The sequence below is a fragment of the Pyrus communis genome, chromosome 8 (genome assembly GCF_041283825.1).
Source record: "Pyrus communis isolate YQ-2024b chromosome 8, ASM4128382v1, whole genome shotgun sequence".
Lineage (NCBI taxonomy): Eukaryota > Viridiplantae > Streptophyta > Magnoliopsida > Rosales > Rosaceae > Pyrus > Pyrus communis.
Genome location: NC_142572.1, coordinates 1,384,294 through 1,407,886, shown reverse-complemented (window position 1 = coordinate 1,407,886; position 23,593 = coordinate 1,384,294). Strand labels below are relative to the sequence as shown.

The following is a 23,593-nucleotide window of genomic DNA, read 5'->3' as shown; positions in this document are numbered from 1 at the left end:
GGCACTACGTGATTGGTTGAAAATCTTAGCGGAAATCTATTCAAAAAATAGTACGTTCGGATAATGACACGTGGCGTGACGAGATTGGTTAAAAATCTTATCGAAATCTTGCCTAAATTATTGTAAACAGGAAGTGACACGTGGGTTGTCGGGATTGGTTGAAAATCTTAGCGGAAATCTATTCAAAAAATAGTACGTTCGGATAATGACACGTGGCGTGACGAGATTGGTTAAAAATCCTATCCGAAATTAAAACTATTTTTTTTTATTATTTTATAAAAAAATTATTTAATATTTTAAATGGACTGGGTGCCAGCGCATTTTGTAGGGGTGGAGATCGTTTGTGCCAGCGCATTTTTAGACTAGGTGCCAGCACATTTTTTTTTGGGGTGGAGATGCTTTGGCCTATTACTGTTCATTGAGTCTGTTACTGTTCAATTAAGTGGATAAATGGGCTGGGTGCTGGCACAAAGTGGATAGGGGTGGAGTTGCTCTTAGGTTCCCATTCGAGTTTTAGTCTTTGAAAAATCGAGAAAGATGGCGATCTGAGATTGCGAGAAGGACGAGAGATCTGAATTTGTTATTTGTAGTTGTGAATGACGGCAAATTTGGAGGATAGGGGTTATTGGTTAGGGACTCGTAGCGTTCGGAAGAGGAGAATGATTCACTCCAGACAGATGAAACGTTGGTTAGTGGATTAATACCATTAAGTATGCAGATTTCAATTAATAATTATTCATGCTCGGTGTTTTATGAGACCTACTTATATGAGGGTAAAAGGTGCGATGAGTTGATAGAGTTTAAATCAAGTTTCTAAAAGATGCTAGACAATAATTGGGCGGTGAGTTAGGAGCCTAGTGCTTAGGCAGCTAGGCAGCGACCTAGGCAGATTAAGCGGATTTAAGTAAATTTATTATATTGTATAAATAAATGTCTGTTTGTACTTAAAATGTCAGTTTTTATAAAAAAATTTGAATTATATTTGAAATTTTTTTATAAAAACTGACATTTTTGAAATTAAGGATATTTGTGTTTATGTCAAATATATACAGAATCTCACTTAAGTAGACACAAATACCCTTAAATTTAATATCCAAATAAACTAAAAAACCAAAACCCTATTAGATGAAGAATTAGAGAGTCTAACAGGAAAACCCTAGACTTAAGAAATGATGGAGACCTAGGAAAAGGAGAGTGAAGGCATCAATTGCTAGTAGGAAACAATGGAGACTTGTGCAACCCTAAACGACCATGAGTGTAAATGGTTCATTATTTTACATTGTTTCCCGTTTACGTTGTCTCTTTGTTTTTGTTATTAAAGAATGAACTGTCAATCTTTGTAATGTTATTTGTTTCAATTTTTCTTTGTATGAAGCAATCTCTTTGGAATCTCTGGGTCTTCAATTGTAATTGTTTCATATTGACATATACGCATTTCGTCGCATACTGAAATATTCTATGAAGGCAGTTCGTGCATCACAATTCGTGTAATTATCTATTTCTATAATTACTTGTTTGTGCAAAGGTTCATGTTTCTTGCTAATAATGTACATAACAAACCTCCATTTGTAGTTTTTGTAAAAGTTCTGTCATGCCTATTCAATATAATCAAATAGAACGCATTCATGTTTATTCGATTACATGCTAAACTAACCAAGAATCAAGAACCATACCTGCAGGACTTGAAGAAGATGAAGCCACGATTGAAATCCAATGAAAGTCCTCCTCCTCTCTATCAAAACTCATACGTGCTCAACCGACAATAGGCTTTCGATTCAATAAGACCGTGGTTTTGTGAGAGCAGAGGTCATCATATTTATAGGCATCAACTGCAACCTTAGTTCCCTCCCCAATAAAAACATTGTAAGTATTTCTTTCAAAACATGCAATGTATTTGTGAAGCGAAGAGAACAACCAATATCAATATCAAACTACCATGAATTTGCAGGAATTTCAATCAGACTCCACACACACATAGATATCTGTTTTACCCTTACTCTCAAGCCAGTCCTTAAATACTGCACAATCTTTCTTAGTGAACTTTAGTTTTGCACCAGAAACATTTGAGTTTGGTTATATATGTCTTTATTTTAACTTCAAGATTATCGGTGTCTTAGAGGATTCAGTAGTTTTGGCAGATTTAGAAGAGTTCTTAGAAGAATTAGAACTCTTACCAGAAGCACCATTGGTCCCTGTTCCTTTCTTGCCTCTTTCAGCATGCAACAAGTTCACTGCATCCACTTCCTTGCCATTTTCTTGCTTCTCCCTGTTTTCCTTCTGAACACATTGAGCAACGAGTTCATCAACAGTCCAGTTATTATTTTGAGTGTTGCATGACACTTTGAGTTGCCTATATTTTGGCGGCCGTGCTTGCAATATCATGAAAACCAGTTGTTTATCACTGATATTTACATCCATTGAGTTCGACTTCTCAGCAACATTTGTCGATTTCATCATATGGTATCGATTAAACCAGTGACATCAAACTTGAAAGTGGTCAAGACATTCATCCAGTGACTGATCTCAGCTTTCTCAGGCTCCTTGAACTTGTTTTCAATAGCTTTCCGATAATACACAGCTAGGTCATGCTTTTTGATGCCTCCTCTCAGAGAGTCCTTTATGCCACTCAATGTGGAAAATGCCACCTTGTTAGCTGTAGTCCATCTCTCAAATTCTGCCTTGTCATCTTTGGTGCTCTTGTCAGTCAATGATTGAAGTTGATGTGTGTCTAGTGCAATGTCGTACTCATTCAAAGTCTGCAACAATCCAGTCTCACGTCTCCATTTTTTGTATTTACTACCACCAGTAAGAATTAGAACACTTGCCTAGTTGATTGTCTTTAGAGAAACTGCAGGACCAAACAATGAAATCAGTCTAATTAAACATTGGTTCTGATCTCAAATCAGCCTAACGAATTTTCATCCCACACTGATCGACAAATTCATCCTACACTGATCAACAGTGAAGTATCCTGCAATGGCACACGTGTAGATGACTGACCGTATTAATATTAGTCTCCTATTTTGTTCTTTCTCCATTTCTCTAAGTGGTCAATTGCCTTGCTGGTCAACACAGTTCTCTTCGATTTTTTGTGTTCTGGTTTCAAATCATTCCCCCTCCTCTTAGTGTAGTTTAGAATAGAAATTTCATTTGTATTAAAAGAACTACAAAGTAAATGTCACGACATACATGCACCTTCGTCCCACCCACTCACTGGATATATAAAAGAGCGACCCCAAGCTAACTATGCTTTCCGCTTTTTAGAGGGTCGGGAGGAGCGTCTATCATACGTAGCCTTACCCCTTGATTTATAGGAAGACTATTTCCATGACTCGAAACCTTTATGTGCTCCAAGGCTCACCCTCTACTTGGAGAAATATAGAACCGGACTAAAATCTAAGCAACGTTCCAAAAAATGAAAGCTTCTAATTTACTAAAATTTCAAGATCTGTCAGTACAATACACTTGCAAACAAGGTAAGCGGAAAGCTATATAAAAGCTGAAAAATGGAAATCTTCTCCTTAAATTTGTTATTCAGCAATCCTCTTTCCAGAGATGCCAGAAATTTCTGCACAAAACACCTCTCAAGATCCTCCCGTGTAACGGTTTCGCAAGCCAGTTGTATCTCCGTCGGGCAACAAAATTGGACTCTGTTGGTGATTACATTCGATTAAACTACGCTGAACTTGCAGTCACCTTCTTCCGGACAATCCTCTTTCTGCGTGTCTTAGGGGTTGATGTTTCCCCGTCAGCAGAGTCCACAGTCCCCTGTTTGATGCCAAGGAGTCCAAGGCCAGAAACAATGGCGTTCTTTGATATAAACCATTTTGACGAGGGCTGATCAAGATTTTCAGAAGGCCTACTGTAAACCTTTAAAAGATCATCAGAGTGAACCAGTGGATCAGCCTCCACCCCAAGCCAAGCCAACCTCGACCGCTCTCCTAATTGCACATTCAAAATCCTGTCCACATTCCAATTTAAGAGTCAAAGAATCGCTCTAGATGGAGCAATTTTACTATTTAAAGCAAGACGTAAGATCTACCCAACAAAAAGCAAGACCTAGAAGAATTATGCCAAGACGACCTTGGTATAATGATGACAGATAAATCTGTCCTGAAAAGGGAAGAAGGAAATCCAAATGTCTCTGGATGATGCCGCCAGAACCGAGAGATGCAAAGTTACAGGTACAACTTAAAAGAGAAATACTAGCTATCTCACTGCAGCATGTACTAATTATACTTTAAACTTAGCATTTAACGTCTCAAAAATATCGATTATTATTTTTCCCTAATAACCCTTAGATTGACATACAGAAAAACTAAAAGAGCATAAATGATTCTGTTTTTCTTTAAAATTTCTACTTGCAAGGCAGCATTTTGTTCTGAAGAGAGTTACAAAATCACAAATTTCATTTCTTTGGGGAGTTGCAGTGCAAAAAGGTAATAATTGCTATGTTGCTGCACCATGGATATTATTGACTAGGAATCCATATGTGAGATTTCAACCAATTCTAAAGCAAAGCAACACTACAGATTAGAAAGAACTGAATACCGCATCCATGATTGGCATATTAATTACCCTTTTCAGGTTATCTTTATATTTCTACAGAACTACGGCAATAGTTTGAGTTTTTCATGTTATGCAGCTTTTTGTCATGTGCCATGGGAATTCCCTGGTGAGAAGCACATTCAGGACCAAAGAAAGCCCACTGGAATGGTCCAGGTACTCATACTAACTACTGTACCAAGTCAATGAGAAGTGGTGGTGGGATTCAGGCGATCATGATTAAGAGCTTCAGAAAAACTGGGGATTGCTCCACAAATCTGGATAAAGGGGCAGACCCTATTCCATGGGATTCTCATTGATCTCAGAATTGTGTGATTAAATTTGAAAACAAGGGACACTATGCTGGCCCCAACAGGCACCAGCGAACCCAAAAGCTGACAGAGCTAAAACATTTTTTGATTCTGGATTTAACATTTTAGATGTATTAAGGGCAGAAATTACGTTTTCGGTTAAATGCTTAGTTTTAAGTGCAGAAGGAATACACGTGGCCAGAGAAGAATGAGGAAGGTAGAAAGGGACAGAAGGGAAACGAGTTATCATATGTAAAGACTAAATACAAGAAGGATTCATATGTAATAACTGTAAGAATGTATGACCATGAAAGGAAAACCTTCTAAGCCTTTGTATAAGCAATTTAGCAGTGTATGATTTGAATACAAGTGCCCAAATAGAATGAAAAACATACCTCAGTGTCGTGCTAAAAAATAGGGCCACTCCAATAACATCAAAATGATTCATCATTGCTCTGTCAAATCCACTTAATAGCTGATATCTCAGGTTCGCATATAGTCCAAGGAAGGCACCATAACCAAGTGCATTTGCTTTGACAGATGGGATCGTCACAGATAACCTGCCAAACAAGTTAACAATTGAATAGGAACGAAAATGTTTCAACAAACCTAGGAACTAAATTGTTTGAGCTAGCACAGGAATTAAATTAGTTGGAACTAATAATAGGAGAGGGGAGAGGGAAAATGTCTCTTCTTATGGCAAAAGACAATTACCAAATTATAACCATCAAATTTATCTCAAGTCCTATTGTTCAGAAATCTATCTTTAATACTAAATTAATAGTTCTACTCTCCTGTTTAAGTAACACAGATAACAGAACTCAATTACCAAAACACAAAAAAGTGGTACATCCAAATTAGTGCTGCAATAATGACACTTTCTTATAAGCGTGAGAAAATTCTAAAACAGATGCAAGAATATGAACAGAAACACAGGAGGGAAAAATAAAAGGAGAAAGAGTTATTCCACTAAATGATTTTAATAAATAAAGATCTTGTAGTAAAAAATAATACATTGCACGTCATTTGTAATTTTGTATAATGAAGTTATTGACTAGCTTAAATCACAAAATCATATACAAATATTAAATCACAAAATCATAAAAACATACTGATATTTTATTACTAGGTGACTTATAATTCAATAATGTTGCAAAGAAGCTTTCATTAAATCAAACAACTTTAACAAGATAATATCCGTCTCTAACACCTACTTACACCTGCTTAGTGTGTAATTAATATTAAGTGCCTAAGAAAAAGTAAAAGGAGAAAAGACAGACAAAAGTATTCTGAAATTGTTAAAGCTTTAGGAAATGGACTAAGGGTTCATAGACAAATAGGATAGGACTCATGGTTCTTTTAATGATTGATGTAGAGATAACAAAAACAGGTTAACAATACAATGCTCACCTTCCTTCTTTTTTATGGGCCAAAAAATTTGCTAAAGAACCTTGCACGGCTCCAGCAGTTAGTCCAACCATACACAACTCAGCAGCCTTGTAGAAGAAAGAGTGAACTCTCTTTTGCAGGTCAAATTCCCTTAGTGGGTAGCTCTTCTCAAATATATTGTTGGGGAGCTTCTGTAACGTATTTTGCAAATCAAACTTGAACGTGTTCCCGTATGAACGACAAGGAGCAAGTGACCAAACAACAATAGCATTGCATGCTGTTACTGTGAGTACGTTTATAAGCGCCAAATCCCATTCTTTCTTTATCCTGTTCTTAGAGTAAAAAACAACATCAATGAGTCTAATAAATAAAATGCTTCAGAAAATTTTCATGCTTTTGTCATAACTTGGACACACACCTGCCCTTGCGATTCTTTAACTCCCACCAAACTGAAGAACCAATTGTTGCAGCCTGCTCTAAAAGAAACCTATATAAGAAAGCAGGATCTGCCAGCATTCTGCACAACAAATTATAATACACATCAATACTAAGGATACAAATAACCATCAGCGTCATTATTAAATATTCAATGACACCAAAATATATCTCCAAGGGAAGGCATATGAATATGCACTGTCACTGAATTACATCATATCCATCTATCCATAGCTGTTTTTCTTGTATCGTTAGATATCTGATTCTTCATACAATTATTACTAACTTTCATTTCTGTCTCTTCATTTTTGTTGTGTTTTCCACCATGGCCTTTGCAGGAAAAATTCCCTTGGTGTGATACATGTTTCATTTTCCTTGCAGGTGTTCAACAAGATCATTACTGAAACTGCTGTTTGTTATATTTGGCAGCTATGGTGCTTAAATGTTGGTCCACTGCTCCTTAATCAGACGAGGTTACTCGTGTTGAGCTGTTAAATTTCATTAATTCAAGGTTGCATGGCTGAGCCATTTAGGGCAGCATAAGCAGAATCCAGTGTACTTCCGTGTTTTTTGTTTTGTGTTCTTAGCTTCTTTATATTTTTGTAGTTTTTTATTTTATTTAGAAGAATGTAACAAGCTGGATATGTATCACCTAAACCCCAACTCGCAGGTATGTTTAAGAATAAAATTTATTATAATATTTAGGAATATAAAAATTGGTTACCTTTTTTAATAGGTAGTTCACAATTGTGACATGATACTCATCCATTAAACCCGATAGGAATTATGATTAATGTAAGTAAAATCCGTCAAGGATTACAGTCAATGTGTTTCATTCTCTTGCTATTTTCTTAAAAACCACCCAGATAAAATGAGTTACTTCAACAATATGACAAGATACCTCCGTACTTCAATGGATCTTAGAGACTCAATTTCTTAATAGCCTGCTAACATCTAATCTATCACCGCATTGGTGTCATGAAAATGTCTTGATGTTTGCAGATAAAGTTTTCTACAGTTTTATATTCCCGCTCCCACCACTAAAAACAGTGTCCTGTATGGAAACACTAATTGGTATGAGATTGGAAGCTTATATACCAAAATAATTAATAAAAGTTTATGGAAAGATGCTAAAAATAGTATGCATTAGGAAAGCCCAGTAGGTCATAATTAGCAAAAGGATAGACTTGAGACTTAAGAAACTGCTCTGAAAATAAATAAAATCACCTGCCAATGAATGCTCTTGATATTCCATCAGGAAGCGCACGAGAAATAAACCTAGTAGTGGTTGGCCTTGCATTGGTCGCTAAAAATCTAACCATTTGAGCAGAGCTGATCAATCCCTGGAGACAATATTTCGGTTAGTATCAAGCCAAAAGTGTTCTGTTTCCTCCTTATTTGTGTTTTTTGGGTTCATAATATCTAAATGAAAGACTTCAAACAAAACATGATATCAAAAGTACTGCACCATTTCATAAGCTTGCCGGAACCCAGCAGGTAAATCCATCATTGTCCTTTGCCACTCATTCAATACTGCATCCACAAATTTTCGATCAAAGAGCTGCAGAAAATATCATAAATGATCAGTACACCCATAAATTTCAAATTAACATAACCCAAAGAGAAAAATCTTTCAACGAATATGCAAAAATGTTTATGTCAATAAAGGATATTCCCAACCTCTTCAAGAAACATCCTCCTTCTAAACAGACCACCTTCATCTCCCTCGTCGCCATCATCGAAGTCATCAAAATAATCATCATCATCGCCATCATCATCACCTCCATCACCACCACCATTATTTATTCTCTTTCCAATATCTCCACCACCTCCCCCAACAGCAGTCTGCAATTTCAGTTATTAGCATTAGCACAAAATACTGAACAGACTAAATGGAATTAAACAATAACATGCCAACTTATATGACCAGGCTTGCTTGATTGAAATCAGAGGCCAGAACGAGAGTCAAGAATTTACAACTGTCTAATTTGGTAGCACTTGAATGGTTAGGAAACCTTAGAACAATTTCTGGTCTAAGAATCAGTTTTCTTGATATTGATATTTTCTTAGGGTACAATGACATATTTTATTAGGTGTTTATGCATAATCTGCATCCGATTTACAAATTCTAATACATTTCTACTTGCATGATCAAAATATTATGAAATGAAATCAGTTGCAATTTCACACACAAGAATGATAAAATAAAATAAAAAATTCTGATACACAAGAAAACAACCAAAATCTTGGAAAAGTTGAAGATTGCTTAACATATAGAAACTTAGTATAACTTTTAGGATCCTATTTTCATATATTAGCTCGTTCAATGTTTCCAACACTTTAAACACCCAAATTCACTCAATTTCGCCACTAGCACTATGGTCTAGTAGTGTTCTTCTTAACTTGTATATGAGAGATTTTAGGTTCGATTCCCATGAATGGCGAGTTCGATAACAAATTATGGTTGGTCCAGTGTGTGGCTTAGCTCAATCCCCCACTCCCAATTTCGTTGCGAAAACTATGAATTAGCGAGGAGGCATATTACACTACACCTGATTTTGATACAAGCAATTTCGTTTATTCTCCTAAAAAATCGTATCTCATTTACAATCTCTAGATTACTCCAGTATGCAGCACCTAGGTCAAAGATTTCTAAAGGGAGTTTCTTTTCCATTTCCCACATTTTCTCACCAACCAAACAACTCAATCAACTCAAAAAAAGCAAGAAACATTCAAAATTTCACTGCGGGACTGACCTCGGGGCTAGACTTGGATTGCTTCTGAGACATATCGAGCTTGCCCTTCTCAAGAGTAACCGCACCGAACGCACCGTACTGTCCCTTCATAACCGGACCAAACCCTCCGGGGACCGACGGCCCCACGAAGCAGCGCTCCAGCATAGCCATGGAGTCTCCGTCAACAGCATCGGAAGTAGACGGAGGCGGCGCGCAATTCGCCTTCAGCACCAGGCCCCTCCGCTCCATCATCCGAAGCTGGGCCGGAACCACCAGCATCGGCTTCGTCGGGAGCTGCGTGTTTATCGGCATAATTTGAGCCGTCTGGAACACAGCGTGCGACATTTTTTTTGTTTTTTCTTACTGTTTCTGAATTTTTATTTTCTGTTTGGATACCGAGAAAATAAGAGGTGATTTTCTCAGGAATTTTCACTTCTCTGGAGAGAGAGAAGTGAAGAGACAAAAGAGGGAGAGGAGTTGGGGATTGGGGATTTTGAGGGGAAGATAGCCGCCTGCGTGACGACAACCCAGTCCGAAAGCGACGTTTTGCTTCGTTTCCCTTTTCTTTTTTCTCTTTTTTTTTCCCGAGTTTTTGTCTTTACTGACCAAGTGGGTTGACTCGGGGTTTTTGGGTGAGTCGCCTCGGCCGGCCCACATTGGTTAACTCGAACCGAACTGAATTGAGACTGAAAAAATGGACAAGGAGCCTCTCTTGTAGAGATTCGATTCTAAATTTAAAATTTAAAAAGATTTCTAACAGCACGATATTCGATGAACTAATATGATTGATTGATTTTCCGAATCTTACAAAGAGAATCCAGAGAGGAACATATTCCTAAAAAAAAATTGAAGAAAATCGAGTTAACCAAAACAAAATGAAACGGACTTTTGGAGTTCGGTTCAGACTAAACCGATATATTTATAAATATATATACTTTTTTTAACAATACATGGCCTTTGTGAAAGCCCAAACTCATTCTTTTTAAAGCCCAATTACCAAACCCTAGTCTAGTACTACCCTCCCTTAGAGCAGTTCTATCGTTGGAAACCCTCCCCAGGCTATTCACTATTTAATCAACCCAATGAACAGTAACTGTCTTTTGCATCTCCACCGTTGCATTTGAATAACCCTGGCAATAGGTAATAAAATATTAGTATTTTTTTTTTATAATAAATATTATATTATTAATTTATCTTTTCCAATCTCTTCCCGAAACTTCTACCATTTTTGTTTTCTTCTTCCTTCCCACTCTCTCACTCCCCTCTTCCTCGTTGTCTTCCCTTTTTTCTCCGGCCGACATCTCCCTCCCCGCTCTCTTTTTCTCCGGTCGACAAATCCCTTCCCTTTAAGACACCTTTTATTCCCCTCAACCCCACAAATCAAACCCAAAGTTTTATGCCTCCAACCAGCAATTTGAACTCTCTTTGCTCACCGGTCCTCTGATCTTCCACTATTTGCATATAGACACCGCCATGAGACCAAACCAGAGCAGATTATCCAGACTTTCAGCAAAGTCATCAACCTATGCATCGCCATGAGCAGAATCGCTTCCAGCAATGGCATTTGCCTCCTCGCGTTGAACAGAAAGTTCAAGGATAATCTCGATCGGCGGAAGGATGACAAGAAGGAAAAAGAGTTCAGAGTCAGGAATAAAGTGGTTATGGAAGCGCTTTTGGCCAAGCTCTTCACCGGAATCACTTCCATAAAAGCATCTTAAGCGAAGCACCGAACCCACCCACGTCAGCCTTGCGTCACGTGGCCTTCGGGCTCTCAGCTGGCAATTTCTACCGGGCCTCTCCCTCAGGTCTGCTCTGGCTCCCTCACAGCACACGCTGGACATGCTTGCTCAGGCTTTTTGGCCCTGTTCACGCCTCTGTCCATCGGGCTCCAACACACGCTAAAGTTGCTCTTAGCTCAATTTTCACTATGGAAACCGCAAGTTTTTGTGGTTTGGTTCAGTGCGGTTTTGAGGCTAAAACCAAAATGAAACCAAACCATTTGGTTCGGTTCGGTTTGGTTTTAAACAGTTTTGGTTTGGTTTCATTGTTTGAAAAAACTATTATGGTTACCTAGTTGTATCTCATTTCATTTTCCTTTGATATACACTTCAATTTTCTTCTATGAGCAACATTTACTGTTTGTTTTTCATTTTTCATATCTTCTATTACTGTATTGTTCAAGCATACATACAATATTAAAATTCAATCAAGCATGGCTTCAATTACAATTAGGCATGCATACAACTAACATTATTACACTTAACTATGCTCCCCTGGGCAACGAGTCAGCGACAACAGAATTCATATCCACAAGGACCATAACAGAATAATAACCCGAAAAATAAATTGTTCATCCAATTCAATAAAAAAGTTTTGGTGTTTCAACCTAATTATATGACATCTCTATCTCTACTATACTAACAAATATCCACCTTGATGAAACAGGTAAAAGAACTGACTCACACTTGAACGATCTCCTTCAACAAGCAATGCAATCGACTCAGTAGTTCCAACTCTCATATTTTGTATGCATACTCCCTAAACAACCAAGCTTTAAGCATGTATGTTGACTAATTTGTTGATGCTGCTATCCCAAACAACAAATGAGTAACTCATAAAGATTTCTCAAATCGCACTGTTTTTTGGCCTAAACCCGATAAATCACACAAGAAACAGATATAAGAGCCAATGGGGTGAGAACAACTACTAATCTGTATTGCCATTTGCCAAGATTCAAAAACTTATTATTTGACTTGCTATAAAATGAATCCACTCAAATGAGCATCAAAATCATTCCAAATTTCACAAACAACAGTTAATCTAACTAACCTTTAGTCAAAACGGAGGAGGATTCTCTCCCCTCCTATTTGAACAGTTAGGGTTTAGCCACGTCAACATCTTATATTGATTTTTTTATAGAAACAATAAGACAAAAACAATATATAAGAGGAAGGGAGGGAAGGGGATTGGAATAAGAGGAGAGAGAATCCTTCAATAGGATGGGAATAGGAGCATTAAAATCATTCAACAAATCTATAACATTACTAATTAGATACATTCTCAACAACCCATTAACACACCACTCAAAACTTACATTCTACTCAACATCCAAACATAAAGCATTAAAACCAAAACTTCAATTCATCATCTTTCCCACAATTTTCTCACTAACCAAACAGACAATACCAAAAAAAGGCTCCAAGAAGCTTACATTTTTTTTAGATTCTTGATCGGAGACCGCACTATCTTCAACATCAAGAACGTAGGAAGCAGGAACATGACATGGGTTGGTGAGAACACAGCAAAAAAAGGAGAATAGGCAGAGAGATGCCAAGAAAGAGATTATGTGGCCATGTTATGATGTGGTTGAGTTCATACTAAATGTATGGACTCAATGAAATAACCAATTAGAATTTAAAATTTCATAAAGTTATGCGGTTTCGGTTTCGGAGGGCCGAAACCGAAACCAAACCATTTTTCCCTTATTCGATTCGGTTTCAAACCGAAACCGTTTTGAAATCGCAAAACCAAACTATTCGGTACGGTTCGATTTGATTTGTGTTGGGTTCAAGTGCCCACCCCTAATTTTCACCCTTTCATCTCATCTCTCTCTCTCCTCCCTTCATTCCTCCCTCACCACACTTGATCGATTGGGCACTTCCTCTGCCATCTCTTCCCGCAAATTCAATCCACACAAATTAGATTCGATCATGTCTCAAGATTGCAACCCCAAACTCTCGCTAGCATCTGTAGATTTGATCTCGAACAAAAAAGATGTTTAAAACCGAGCAAACTAAACCAAAACTGAGTCAATCTGCTTTTGTGCGGTTTTTCTTTAAAATTTTTTGTTCTCAAATTGAACCAAACCGTTTTCAATTCACCATTTTAGAAGTGTGTCAGATCAAACCAAACCATATCCATCTCTAATTAAGTTTCCTGGGCAGCCACCTAGGTCAAATTGGCCTAGTTGCTACTAGGCACATGGGCTCCACCCATTCACTTGGGCTATTTGGTACGGTTGGTAGGGCTGGGCACGGGCCAGGCCATTTGAAGGAATCGAACCTACCCGTTTTAAAATGTAACGGGCGGGGTAGAGGGATTTTGAGTTTGGGAAAACGGGCCGGTTCGAGATGGGTCCAATTACTTCTTTTTTTTCGGTATTTTTTTGTTGGGTCTAACAGTGGGTTGCTTTTTTTATTACCAACAACACATTTACATTTACATTTACAAGAGAGGCCCACAGACAATACAAACCAACAAAACCAAGCCCAACATAAAAAACCCTAATAGCCTGCACTGCATCCTCCGCCGTAGCATCCCCTGCCACTGCTGCCATTAGGTGGACCACCAAACTCGAACCAGTGGCCTAAAATCAAACCAAATCGAGCCCCCAAAATGGATAAAAATAAGACTTCAACAAGTCCAGCCAGATCCTTTACAGCATGATTTTCCAAAGCTAAACTAAAATCAAAACCAAAACCAATTAAATCTAGAAAATTTAGAAAATATATCCCTAAATTCAATAACCCAGAAATTTCAAAAATCCTAATTCATAAGTCCTAAATCCCTAAAATCAAAAACCAAATAATTCAAAAACCCTAATTTAGAAATTACCTTAATTTGAGAGAAGATGATATGATATTTCGAATCGCATGATGATGGTGGTGTTTTCGACGACGGCGATGGGTGATCACGTTTGGGAGGAGATGATGGCGATGGTGGTGTTCACAGGAGGACTCGACTCGAGTAGGAGAGGGGACTGAGAATCGAGAAGGATAAGAGTCAGTCTAGACTCTGGGGGAGAGAGATCAAGAGGGATGACTCTCGGAGAGAGATCGAGAGGGAGGACTATGGGAGAGAAAGATGGAGAAGAAGGACTCTGGGAGAGTCTCGAGAAAGATGTGATGTGTATGAGATTTGAGTGTGTGCGTGTGTGTGTGTGAGATTGAGTGTGTGAGGTTTATTGGATACGGTTCGGGCCGAGGGCCCGTGACTTCAGAAGATTGGATTTGGCCCGCCCCATCCCGTCCTGTTTTGTGTATAAAACAATATGGACCTGTCCCGTACCCGTCCCGAACCGCTAATACCCGCCCCTACCCCCGGGCCTAGGACCCATTTGCCCACCCCTGACGGTTGGAGCTGGCTTTTCCAAAAAAAAGCCAATTACCTGATATCTTGCAACTGGTGGAATTACTCTAAAAGTTGAGGCTGTTATTTTTTAACGAAAAAACTAAACCGAATTGACACCTCCAAAATTTTTGATACTTACAAGAAGAGACTAATCAAAGAGATCGAAAATCAATCAACTTCGCCTTCAACAAAATCCTAATTCCTAACCGAGAAAGCATTGTAATTTGGAATTTGGTGCGGCAGACCGACGGAGAATTTGATAAATATGGTATTTTGATAGAGTTTGGGCTTCGGATGGATATACGAATTCGGGCTGGTTTGGTATTGTTGTGCTTTGAAAAAAAACTGCTTCTGCTGTGCTGTGAGAATAAGCAGCTGTGAAATAAAGCAGCAGAGTGTTTGGTAAACTTTTTTGTAAAAGTGCTTTTGAAAAAAAAAAAAAAACAGTATTAGAGTGTTTGGTAAACTTTTATGTAAAACAGATGTGAAAAAAAGCCAGTTTTTCAAAGCTAGGTTTTGCAACTTCTTATTTTTGGCTTTTTTCATCCAAAACTGTGAAAAAAAACTGAAGCTGAGTGTTTAGCAAACACAAAAACAGCTCTCAGCTTTTTTTGATAGCAGCTTTTTTCAGAATCACCTCAGTACCAAACCAGGTCGAAAGACGGAGAGGTCTTTTTTCGTATTTTCATTAAATGTATAAAACAAATAAAACATGACAAAACCATCCTCCACACCTCCCAAAACCCCTGCGCACTAACACTAAAACCCATCAAAATTTTCCAGGAAAATCCTTCTGATTCCGGGAAAGTTGTCCTTAAACCCCAACCTCCTTTTTCCGCCAGCAACCCAGAAATGTCCATCTCCATCTCCTTCTCCTCCTCCTCCTCCTCTCAACTCTTCTTTCATAAACCTTACTTCTCTGTAAGACTCTCCCTCTCTCTCTCTCTCTCTCTCTCTCTCTCTCTCTCTCTCTCTCTCTCTCTCTCTCTCTCTCTCAAGTGTGATTTTGGGCTAATGGTTTCCATTGCAGCAGCAGAGCAATTTTCAGAAGCAACGAGTAGCTGGGTTTTGGAGAAAGCCACAGTCTTTAAGGAGGTTAGTGGTCAAAGCAGGCGCAAAAAAGATATCTTTTGGTACAGAATGCAGGGATGCCTTACAAACTGGGATAGATAAACTTGCTGATGCTGTTTCCCTTACCTTAGGACCTAAAGGTAGCTGGGTTTTCCTCCTTTTCGATTTTTATTACTCTGGGTGTTCGGCATTTTCGTTTTGTTTTCTTAATTCTTTCGAAATCTTATAGTTTTCTGTTATGAATATATTTTCGTATGGTGTATGAATAGAGACCCAAGTAAATGAGGGTGAACCATTATTGCATGACTTTACAAGTATATGTTAGGAATTGTAGTTTCCTTGTCGAATTCAATCGGTGCAGTTGATATAATTTGGTACCTTCTTCAGTCGGATTTAAACTTCTAGTTAAACGGTTGTGCTGAATATTAGTGTAGTGAAATGCCAATAAGATTGCGGTGATCATGGAGTTCTAGGGAGATACTGTTTCCATTTTGTTGAATTATTAGAACAATCAATAGGAGGGTTCTTGATCGATAGTTGCATCTTGTTTGGTCAACCCTTGAGGTTATCTAGAATATCGATCATTATGACACATACTTTTCCAAGGATTTGAAGTGTTTTATATTTGGAACAATGAGGCGTACATGAATCTTGTTGCTGGTTATATGTGATATGAAACTAAAAGATGCCCCCAATTTGAAAATAATGCAACTAATTCGTGTTTTTACACATTTATAAATAATTAGGTGGTGATGCGTTTACTTTGTTGATTGATCTTAAGTGAAACATGCAGGACGTAATGTTGTTCTTTCGGAGTCTGAAAAACTGAAAGTGATAAATGATGGTGTAACAATTGTTCAGTCCATAGAGCTATCAGATACAATTGAGAACGTGGGAGCAATGCTAATCCAAGAGGTTGTTCTTGGTTGCTAGATAATTCTCTAACTGAATCTTATCTTGATGCATTTCCAAGCATAAAATTAGAAAGATTAGATCTTTACTTTCGTACTTGCAGGTTGCAAAGAAAATGAATAATCTGGCAGGTGATGGTACCACCACTGCAGTCATTTTGACAAGAGAAATGATCAGAGGTGGACTTTTGGCAGTAGCTTTCGGAGCTAACCCAATTTCTTTGAAGAAGGGAATGGATAAGACTGTAAATGAACTGGTCAAGATCTTGAAGGAGAAGAGTCTTCCCGTAAAAGGAAGGAATGACATTAAAGGTGATCATTTCTTGTCATTCAAATTACATAAAATCACTTTTCGCGTTTTTTTTCCCTTCTCGTATCTCTTATGGATATAATGTCAAGAGTATTTCCCCCTTTTTGCAGCTGTAGCTTCAATTTCTGCTGGAAATGACGAGTTCATTGGTAATTTGATTGCTGAAGCTATAGAAAAGATAGGACCTGACGGAGTAATCTCAATTGAGTCATCCTCATCATTTGAAACGTCTGTTTTAGTTGAAGAAGGGCTGAAGGTAATGAAATGATTTTTGCCCAGTAAAAAATATGACAATGTATATAAACTTCTGAATTTAAAATTGAGTAATTCAGATTACAAAAATCTTCATATAAATGAATGAGGATAAGGTTTTTATGATCGTTTGCCAGATATGTATGCTTAGTTGCTTACATATTTTGTTATCCTAATCACAAACAAAACAAAAATTCAAAACTAGAGTTGGGCTCTGGTTGATTGTTTTATTCTTTTAGTTGTTTACATATCAAATTAATGCACTATTATTTTTTGTTCAGAACAGTTTGACAAGGGATACATGTCCTCCCACTTCATTACGAACCAGGAAAAATCTCTTGTGGAGTTTGACAAAGCTAAGGTCCTAGTAACTGATCACAAGATCTCAACTGTTAGAGAAATTGTTCCTTTATTGGAAAAGACAACCCAACTGAGTATCCCGCTGCTAATCATTGCAGAGGATATCTCAAAGCAAGTACTGGAAACACTAGTGGTGAACAAAAAGCAGGGTTTACTTGAAGTCGCTGTTGTTAAATGTCCTGGACTTGCAGAGGGGAAAAAAGCTATTCTGCAAGATATTGCACTTATGACAGGTGAACATATTCATCGCATGCTGACCTTCATTTATCTTTTTCACATGCTTCCGAGATATATTCAGCACACTTTATAACAACATGGGCCATGATGATTATGTAAATCTCATTTATCAAACGTATTGGTCTACTAGTTTAAAAAATTCCATGGCTGCCTTCAAAGTCTATGAAACAACATCATTTTTCAAACTTGGTGAGAACTATAGGTTCTCTACCTCAGACTACTAATATTTCTGCATGATGGTATTAGGATATTTGCCCTGTGTCAGCAAAAATAAATAATCAAAATTGCAACTTTCAGGTGCTGATTTTCTCTCTGGAGATTTTGGTTTGACCCTTGAGAGTGCAACATCAGATCAACTTGGAATTGCAAGAAAAGTGAAAATAACAAGTAATTCAACAACGATAGTTGCAGACCCTTCTACTAAAGCTGAGATTCAGGCAAGAATATTACAGATCAAGAAGGATCTGGCAGAAACAGAAAATGCATACCTGTCGAGAAAGCTCTCTGAAAGAATTGCCAAACTTTGCGGTGGAGTTGCTGTAATTAAGGTCTGCAATATGGAAGAGCTACCATTTCAGATAGATTCGTAGAATGTCTTCTTTTTTTTTTTTTTTTATACGTTCCTTATGTTGATTGTCCATTCGTGCTGGAAATTAGGAAAAGCTTATGTTTGTGCATTTGTGCTGCAAAGTAGTAATTATAAATGAATCTCTTCGATTACTGTTCTTTTTCTGAGTTTTATTTTTATCATGATTTTATTATTAACTGATTTTCATGTGCCATAGGTTGGAGCACATACTGAGGTAGAACTTGAAGATCGCAAACTCAGAATTGAGGATGCAAAGAACACTACATTTGCTGCTATGGAGGAAGGAGTGGTGCCTGGTGGTGGTGCCACATATGTACATCTCTCAGAATTTATTCCTACCATAAAGAATTCTATGGAAGATTTAGATGAGCAAATTGGTGCTGACCTTGTAGCAAAGGTGAGAGCCTCCTTTTCTCACCTTTACTCACACATACAAATAGGCACACTATCAATCCACATGCACATATACACGCCCACATGGCCCCTATAGGCATCTATCTGTATATAGGGCAAGAAAGAGGAGAAAAGTCCATAGTGTTGCCGAGTCTTTTCACTCTTTGTTGTTGCACCAATCATCCAATGTTCAGTTTTCCTCGGAAGGTGACACATGGTTCTCTGGTTAGACCTTATGTTGAACAACAGGCAACATCAGTTGAGTCAGTAATGGTTCTATGGTTAGACCTTATGTTAAACAACAGGTAACATCAGTTGAGTCAGTACGCTCTCGATGTTCTTACCAACACGGAATTGCAATTTTCTAGCAAGCACAAACAGAAAAAGCCGAAGCTACTTCTCAGAAAAATCATTACGTGATTGGCCTCTTTCATTGGATTTGAAAGTCTTTAGCTGCTACAATCCATTGATTAGGGGGTTAAAATTTTATTTAATGGCGTTGTCAAGTCAACTTTAATTAAAAAGCATATAGTTTGAACTTTGGATAGGAGATAGCATAGGCTTGTCTGATATCATTTGTGTTCGTAGAAATTCAATTGTTGAGTTTATATGGTGAATTAAATTGGCAAAGATATTGAAACGAAAGATATATTTCAAATTTCATTTTTATGTTGAAATTTTAGCTTAGTATGCAAAATTTTGAACTAAATTTTTATGCCTAAATGCGTTTTCTTTGTATAAAAATTTAATATTTCAGTTATGCCTTGTTGAAGGCCTATACCTTTTTCATGCAAAAAAATCTGTCAATGTCGAATGCAGGCTCTACTTGCTCCTGCAAAAGCAATTGCAACTAATGCAGGGGATGATGGAGAAGTTGTTGTGGAGAAGACTAAACGTTCTGATTGGAGAGTTGGGTACAATGCAATGACAGGAAACTATGAAGATCTCCCAGATGCGGGAGTTATAGATCCTTCTAGGGTTTCAAGATGTGCCCTTCAAATTGCAGCCTCCATTGCCGGAGTGGTTCTTACAACTCAAGCTGTATTGGTGGAGAAAACAAAGAAGAAAAAGCCAGCTGTTCCTTTTGTTCCGGGAATAACTCCTCAGTGAACACAGTCAAGTGAGTTGCATGAAAGCTGAGGAAGAAGCGAACTGGAATTTCGTATCCCATGCTGTGCAACCAAGCTTCGGAACTCAAGTACAAGTTCTTGTGGATATGATATGAAGATGAAACAAGCTTGGAGCGCTGTGACAAAGAATCTGTTAGGAATCGGAATTTTATACATGAGGTTGAACATATGCGATCAGGATTTTGTATACGTTCACGGCCAGCCTTTCAGTTGATATGTTTTTGCCCAAGTTGTAAACTGTGTTCCTACCAATCAAGGATTTGTTCATCTATAAACAGTTGTTGCTTGTACATTTGCTGTTGTACTTGTTACTGATAAAATAGACAATGAAAACCGTCATTTTTGGATTGAAATCCGGACGTTAGTTGAGCAGGTACAACAACAATTAACCCATTACTTAACAAAGCGTAATGCCAGGATGCATACAACCATCATCCAATAAGATATCACCAATATCTAGCGGAGGTGTAGCAACAAAAGCAATAATAAATACAGAAATTGCAGTCAATAAAGTAGGGATCATCAAAACACTAAACCATCCAATGTAAAGACGGTTTTTAGTGCTGGTTATCCAATTACAAATTTGTCACTTGTCATGTCAAATCGTATACTAATGTAGTATTAAAATATGGTCTTTCAAGCATTTTCTTCGAAAATGTTGCTCTTACTTAATGGAACCTACTTCCATAGCTTTTTAGCTAAAATGGTCATTGAGATTGACATAACTCATCACTTTGATCATTGATATTTAAAGTCGATAGAAGTGGTCTCTAAGATTGTCCACAGTCAATTATTTTGATCATTTCATAAAAAAATTTCATTAACTGTGGACAATCTTAAGGACCACTTTTATTATTTTATATCTCATCGATCAAAATAAAGAGTTATGTTAATCTCATGAACTATTTTGGCTAAAATGCATACTTGTATTGGTGGGTGGGCCTTACTTCTATTAGAGAAATCTCTCGTACTGACAAAAAGAATGTGATAACTTATAATATACATAACATTACTCATTATTTAATGGAAGTTAACAAAAAGGTTACTCTTACCATATTTGTATCATCTATCTAATAGAGATGGAACCCACATGTGTTGATGGGTCTTACCTCTATTAGAATAATGGTATAAATATGGTATGAAAAATGTGATAAGTGTAGCATTACTCAGAAAGTTAAAACTATATGACTTTGCATCGAATTTGAATCATTCTTTGCTTTGTTGAGTTGATAAGAAGACGCCATAACGAAAAGCATGCAGAAATCCAAACTGGAGTTTTAGTAAAAAGAATCTCCAACCGTATCACCCAAAGCCATCCTTTTCTCTTCCTTCATCCCTTCACAAAACTTGCCTAGCTATACATAAACTATACATATATATATATATATATGTATGTATATATCCTCCCCTTCTTCTTCCCTGGGAAAACAAAATCTCGTTTGAATTCCGAAAAATGTCACTGCAGGCTCATCGTCCTCGTGTTACTGTCAACGGAATAAGAAGAATGAGAACACACCGTTACTTCTGGTGCCAACATTGCCAACGTACCATAAGGATTGCCTCTTCCAACCCATATACAATTCTATGTCCCTACTGCTCCACCGAGTTCAACCATGAGCTCGATGTATCAAATCCTAGGCTTGTCGATCATCTTATTACAGGCCTAGAACAACCACCCTCCCCCGCTGCCCGGTTACTGGAGTCCTTGTCTCTCGCCCTCGATTCAAGGCATCCAAGAGCTCGATGGCAGACGGAAAACGACGACGAACGAGTGTCTTGGATCACCCTCCGATTTGATAGACCACCTCGAACTCCGCGACTCCAAGTTTCTGCATCATCAGAAAACGTTGTGCCTCAACCAAATTATAGTCGCGAGGATGGCGCTTTTGAGGATGCGGTAAGAGATTTTACTGGAGAGACTTGGACTGTTGAGAATGACCGTCCAGGTCCCCCTCCGGCAGCAACTTCTGCCATTCGAGCTTTGCCATTGGTGACAGTCTCGGAAGGGCAGTTAGCGAACGAGCCCAGTTGCCCCGTGTGCAAGGAAGCGTTCGAGGTTGGTGGGGAAGTGAGGGAGATGCCATGCAAGCACGTCTACCATTCTGATTGCATACTCCCTTGGCTTCACATACACAATACTTGTCCGGTTTGCCGCTACGAGCTTCGAGCAGCCGGCAGCTGTAACCCTTATGATGATTGCTATGGAGATGAGGAGGAGATGACAGAAAGCCCAGATATTTGGGGGTGGTGGAATCACTTCATATCTTTCTGGCCATTTTCTGCATTGGTTAATTGGGCGCAACGTTACTTGGATAATCAACAACGTACTGGAGGTAATTTTCTACTTTGAAGTTTGAACATTTTAGATTACGAGCTGCAAATAGTGTTAAAATATCGATATCGGTAGAAATATCTATATGCATATTTGTGAAAATATTGATAGATGTATCAATATCGATCGTTTTTTATGAAAATGATGACAATTTGCTAAAAAAAACTGGTTTAGACAAAATATAAAAAAAATTTCGATATTTAACCGATATGTTTGAAACATCGATAAAATCTGTCGATTATTTAAGAGTGATATGGATTGAAGTTTAGACTTCATCCTCTTTCTATATATTTATCTGATGGTTTTGATATTTTCACCTAAAATAAATATCGACCATATCAAAGAAATTTCAAACAATAATTGCAAGTTGAAATGAAAATTCCGATTCCGATGTTTATATGTGTGTGTGTATATATATATATATATATATATATATATATATATATATATTTTTTTTTTTCTTTTAAATGAGCTTATTTGTCTTCTGTTGTTGATCATCATGATATCGTGCAGACAGAACCTGGTGGTCCCTCTTGGATGATTCTATAGGACATTTGTTCCTTAATTGAGCTGGTAAACCGCAAAACTTGTTACAAAAAATTGTGAATTACTTTTCATCAAGCACTCACTGGAAGATCGTATGGTTTGTTTGATACTGCTTTAAAATGATTGAAAATATTTTTAGATTAAATACTTATGAGTTTTAAAAGCACTGTTTCTTGCAAAGAAGCATCAATTGCATGACGTAATAAAGTGTTTTTTTCATAATTCATTTGTAATTTTACTAAGAATTGGTTCTAAAAGCACTTTTAACCATTTTAAAAGAACTTCCAAACGAGCTTTTAATTTGGCAGGTAAATCCGAACTAATAAATAAGAAAATTAGAAAATTTTGTTAGTATTAAACTTTTCTTTTTCCTTTTATTTTTCGTTTTGTCTAATTCTGTTATGTATTAATCCTCCACTATTTTCATTTCTTGTATTTGTTGCAGTTTCTTTTTAGAACAGATTGTACAATTTGGAGCACTTTTAATTAGTTTGATGGATTCAATTTATCAAAGATTTGTGACATTTCCATAAGAAATCAGAAGGAAAAAAGTATGCTTGTTCATTGGCTCTCTAAGATTTATACAATCAACCTACTTAGTAATTAATGAGACTGTTGTTGTTGTTCGGTCCTCAATTAACATTGTACATAAACTAAAGAAAAGAAATATACCTCTATGATCTCTAATTCCATTATTCATATATATTATTGCTTCTCTCTATCTTTTTCCTTTTGGAAAAAAAAAATTACACATAAGACAATATGTCAATTTCAAATTCCTTAAACTAAAATTAAAACTAGCTAGCTCTTAGACCTGGTTTGGTACTGAGGTGATTCTGAAAAAAGCTGCTATCAAAAAAAGCTGGGAGCTGTTTTTGTGTTTGGTAAACACTCAGCTTCAGCTTTTTTTCACAGTT

General features: G+C 37.4%; 3 protein-coding genes across 4 annotated transcripts; 2 read left to right on the top strand and 1 right to left on the bottom strand.

Annotated features, from left to right (window-relative positions):
* Positions 1–3,406: 3,406 nt before the first annotated feature.
* LOC137717732 (protein RETICULATA-RELATED 1, chloroplastic) lies at positions 3,407–9,949 on the bottom strand. The gene is made up of 8 exons (XM_068457195.2): positions 9,437–9,949; positions 8,361–8,525; positions 8,149–8,241; positions 7,908–8,023; positions 6,664–6,762; positions 6,267–6,572; positions 5,252–5,416; positions 3,407–3,961 (listed from the first exon to the last, which is right to left on the bottom strand). The coding sequence occupies exons 1-8, from the start codon at positions 9,758–9,760 to the stop codon at positions 3,676–3,678; spliced, it is 1,554 nt and encodes a 517-aa protein (XP_068313296.1). The 5' UTR covers positions 9,761–9,949; the 3' UTR covers positions 3,407–3,675.
* Positions 9,950–15,206: 5,257 nt separating this feature from the next.
* On the top strand, positions 15,207–20,151 carry LOC137718622 (chaperonin 60 subunit alpha 2, chloroplastic-like). 2 transcript variants are annotated; one of them, XM_068458170.2, is made up of 9 exons: positions 15,207–15,466; positions 15,576–15,756; positions 16,410–16,531; positions 16,632–16,839; positions 16,948–17,093; positions 17,376–17,682; positions 17,984–18,234; positions 18,472–18,672; positions 19,488–20,151. In XM_068458170.2, the coding sequence occupies exons 1-9, from the start codon at positions 15,398–15,400 to the stop codon at positions 19,776–19,778; spliced, it is 1,776 nt and encodes a 591-aa protein (XP_068314271.1). In that variant the 5' UTR covers positions 15,207–15,397; the 3' UTR covers positions 19,779–20,151. The 2 variants fall into 2 exon arrangements, with proteins under 2 accessions (XP_068314271.1, XP_088555389.1); XM_088699263.1 differs by having other exon boundaries at positions 15,250–15,466; positions 15,579–15,756.
* Positions 20,152–21,212: 1,061 nt separating this feature from the next.
* On the top strand, positions 21,213–23,371 carry LOC137717324 (RING/U-box superfamily protein). The gene is made up of 3 exons (XM_068456642.2): positions 21,213–22,131; positions 22,644–22,703; positions 23,122–23,371. Exons 1-2 carry the CDS (start codon positions 21,252–21,254, stop codon positions 22,697–22,699), a joined length of 936 nt encoding a protein of 311 aa, XP_068312743.2. The 5' UTR covers positions 21,213–21,251; the 3' UTR covers positions 22,700–22,703; positions 23,122–23,371.
* Positions 23,372–23,593: the final 222 nt, after the last annotated feature.

Coding starts and splice junctions, on each gene's coding strand:
- LOC137717732 (XM_068457195.2), bottom strand. CDS start 9,760: ATGTCGCACGCTGTGTTCCAGACGGCTCAAATTATGCCGATAAACACG. Junction 8,024..8,148: donor TCCGGCAAGCTTATGAAATG/GTGCAGTACTTT, acceptor TATTGTCTCCAG/GGATTGATCAGCTCTGCTCA. Junction 6,573..6,663: donor TTAAAGAATCGCAAGGGCAG/GTGTGTGTCCAA, acceptor CTCTAAGAACAG/GATAAAGAAAGAATGGGATT.
- LOC137718622 (XM_068458170.2), top strand. CDS start 15,398: ATGTCCATCTCCATCTCCTTCTCCTCCTCCTCCTCCTCTCAACTCTTC. Junction 17,094..17,375: donor TAGTTGAAGAAGGGCTGAAG/GTAATGAAATGA, acceptor TGTTCAGAACAG/TTTGACAAGGGATACATGTC. Junction 18,673..19,487: donor GTGCTGACCTTGTAGCAAAG/GTGAGAGCCTCC, acceptor TGTCGAATGCAG/GCTCTACTTGCTCCTGCAAA.
- LOC137717324 (XM_068456642.2), top strand. CDS start 21,252: ATGTCACTGCAGGCTCATCGTCCTCGTGTTACTGTCAACGGAATAAGA. Junction 22,132..22,643: donor TAATCAACAACGTACTGGAG/GTAATTTTCTAC, acceptor GATATCGTGCAG/ACAGAACCTGGTGGTCCCTC.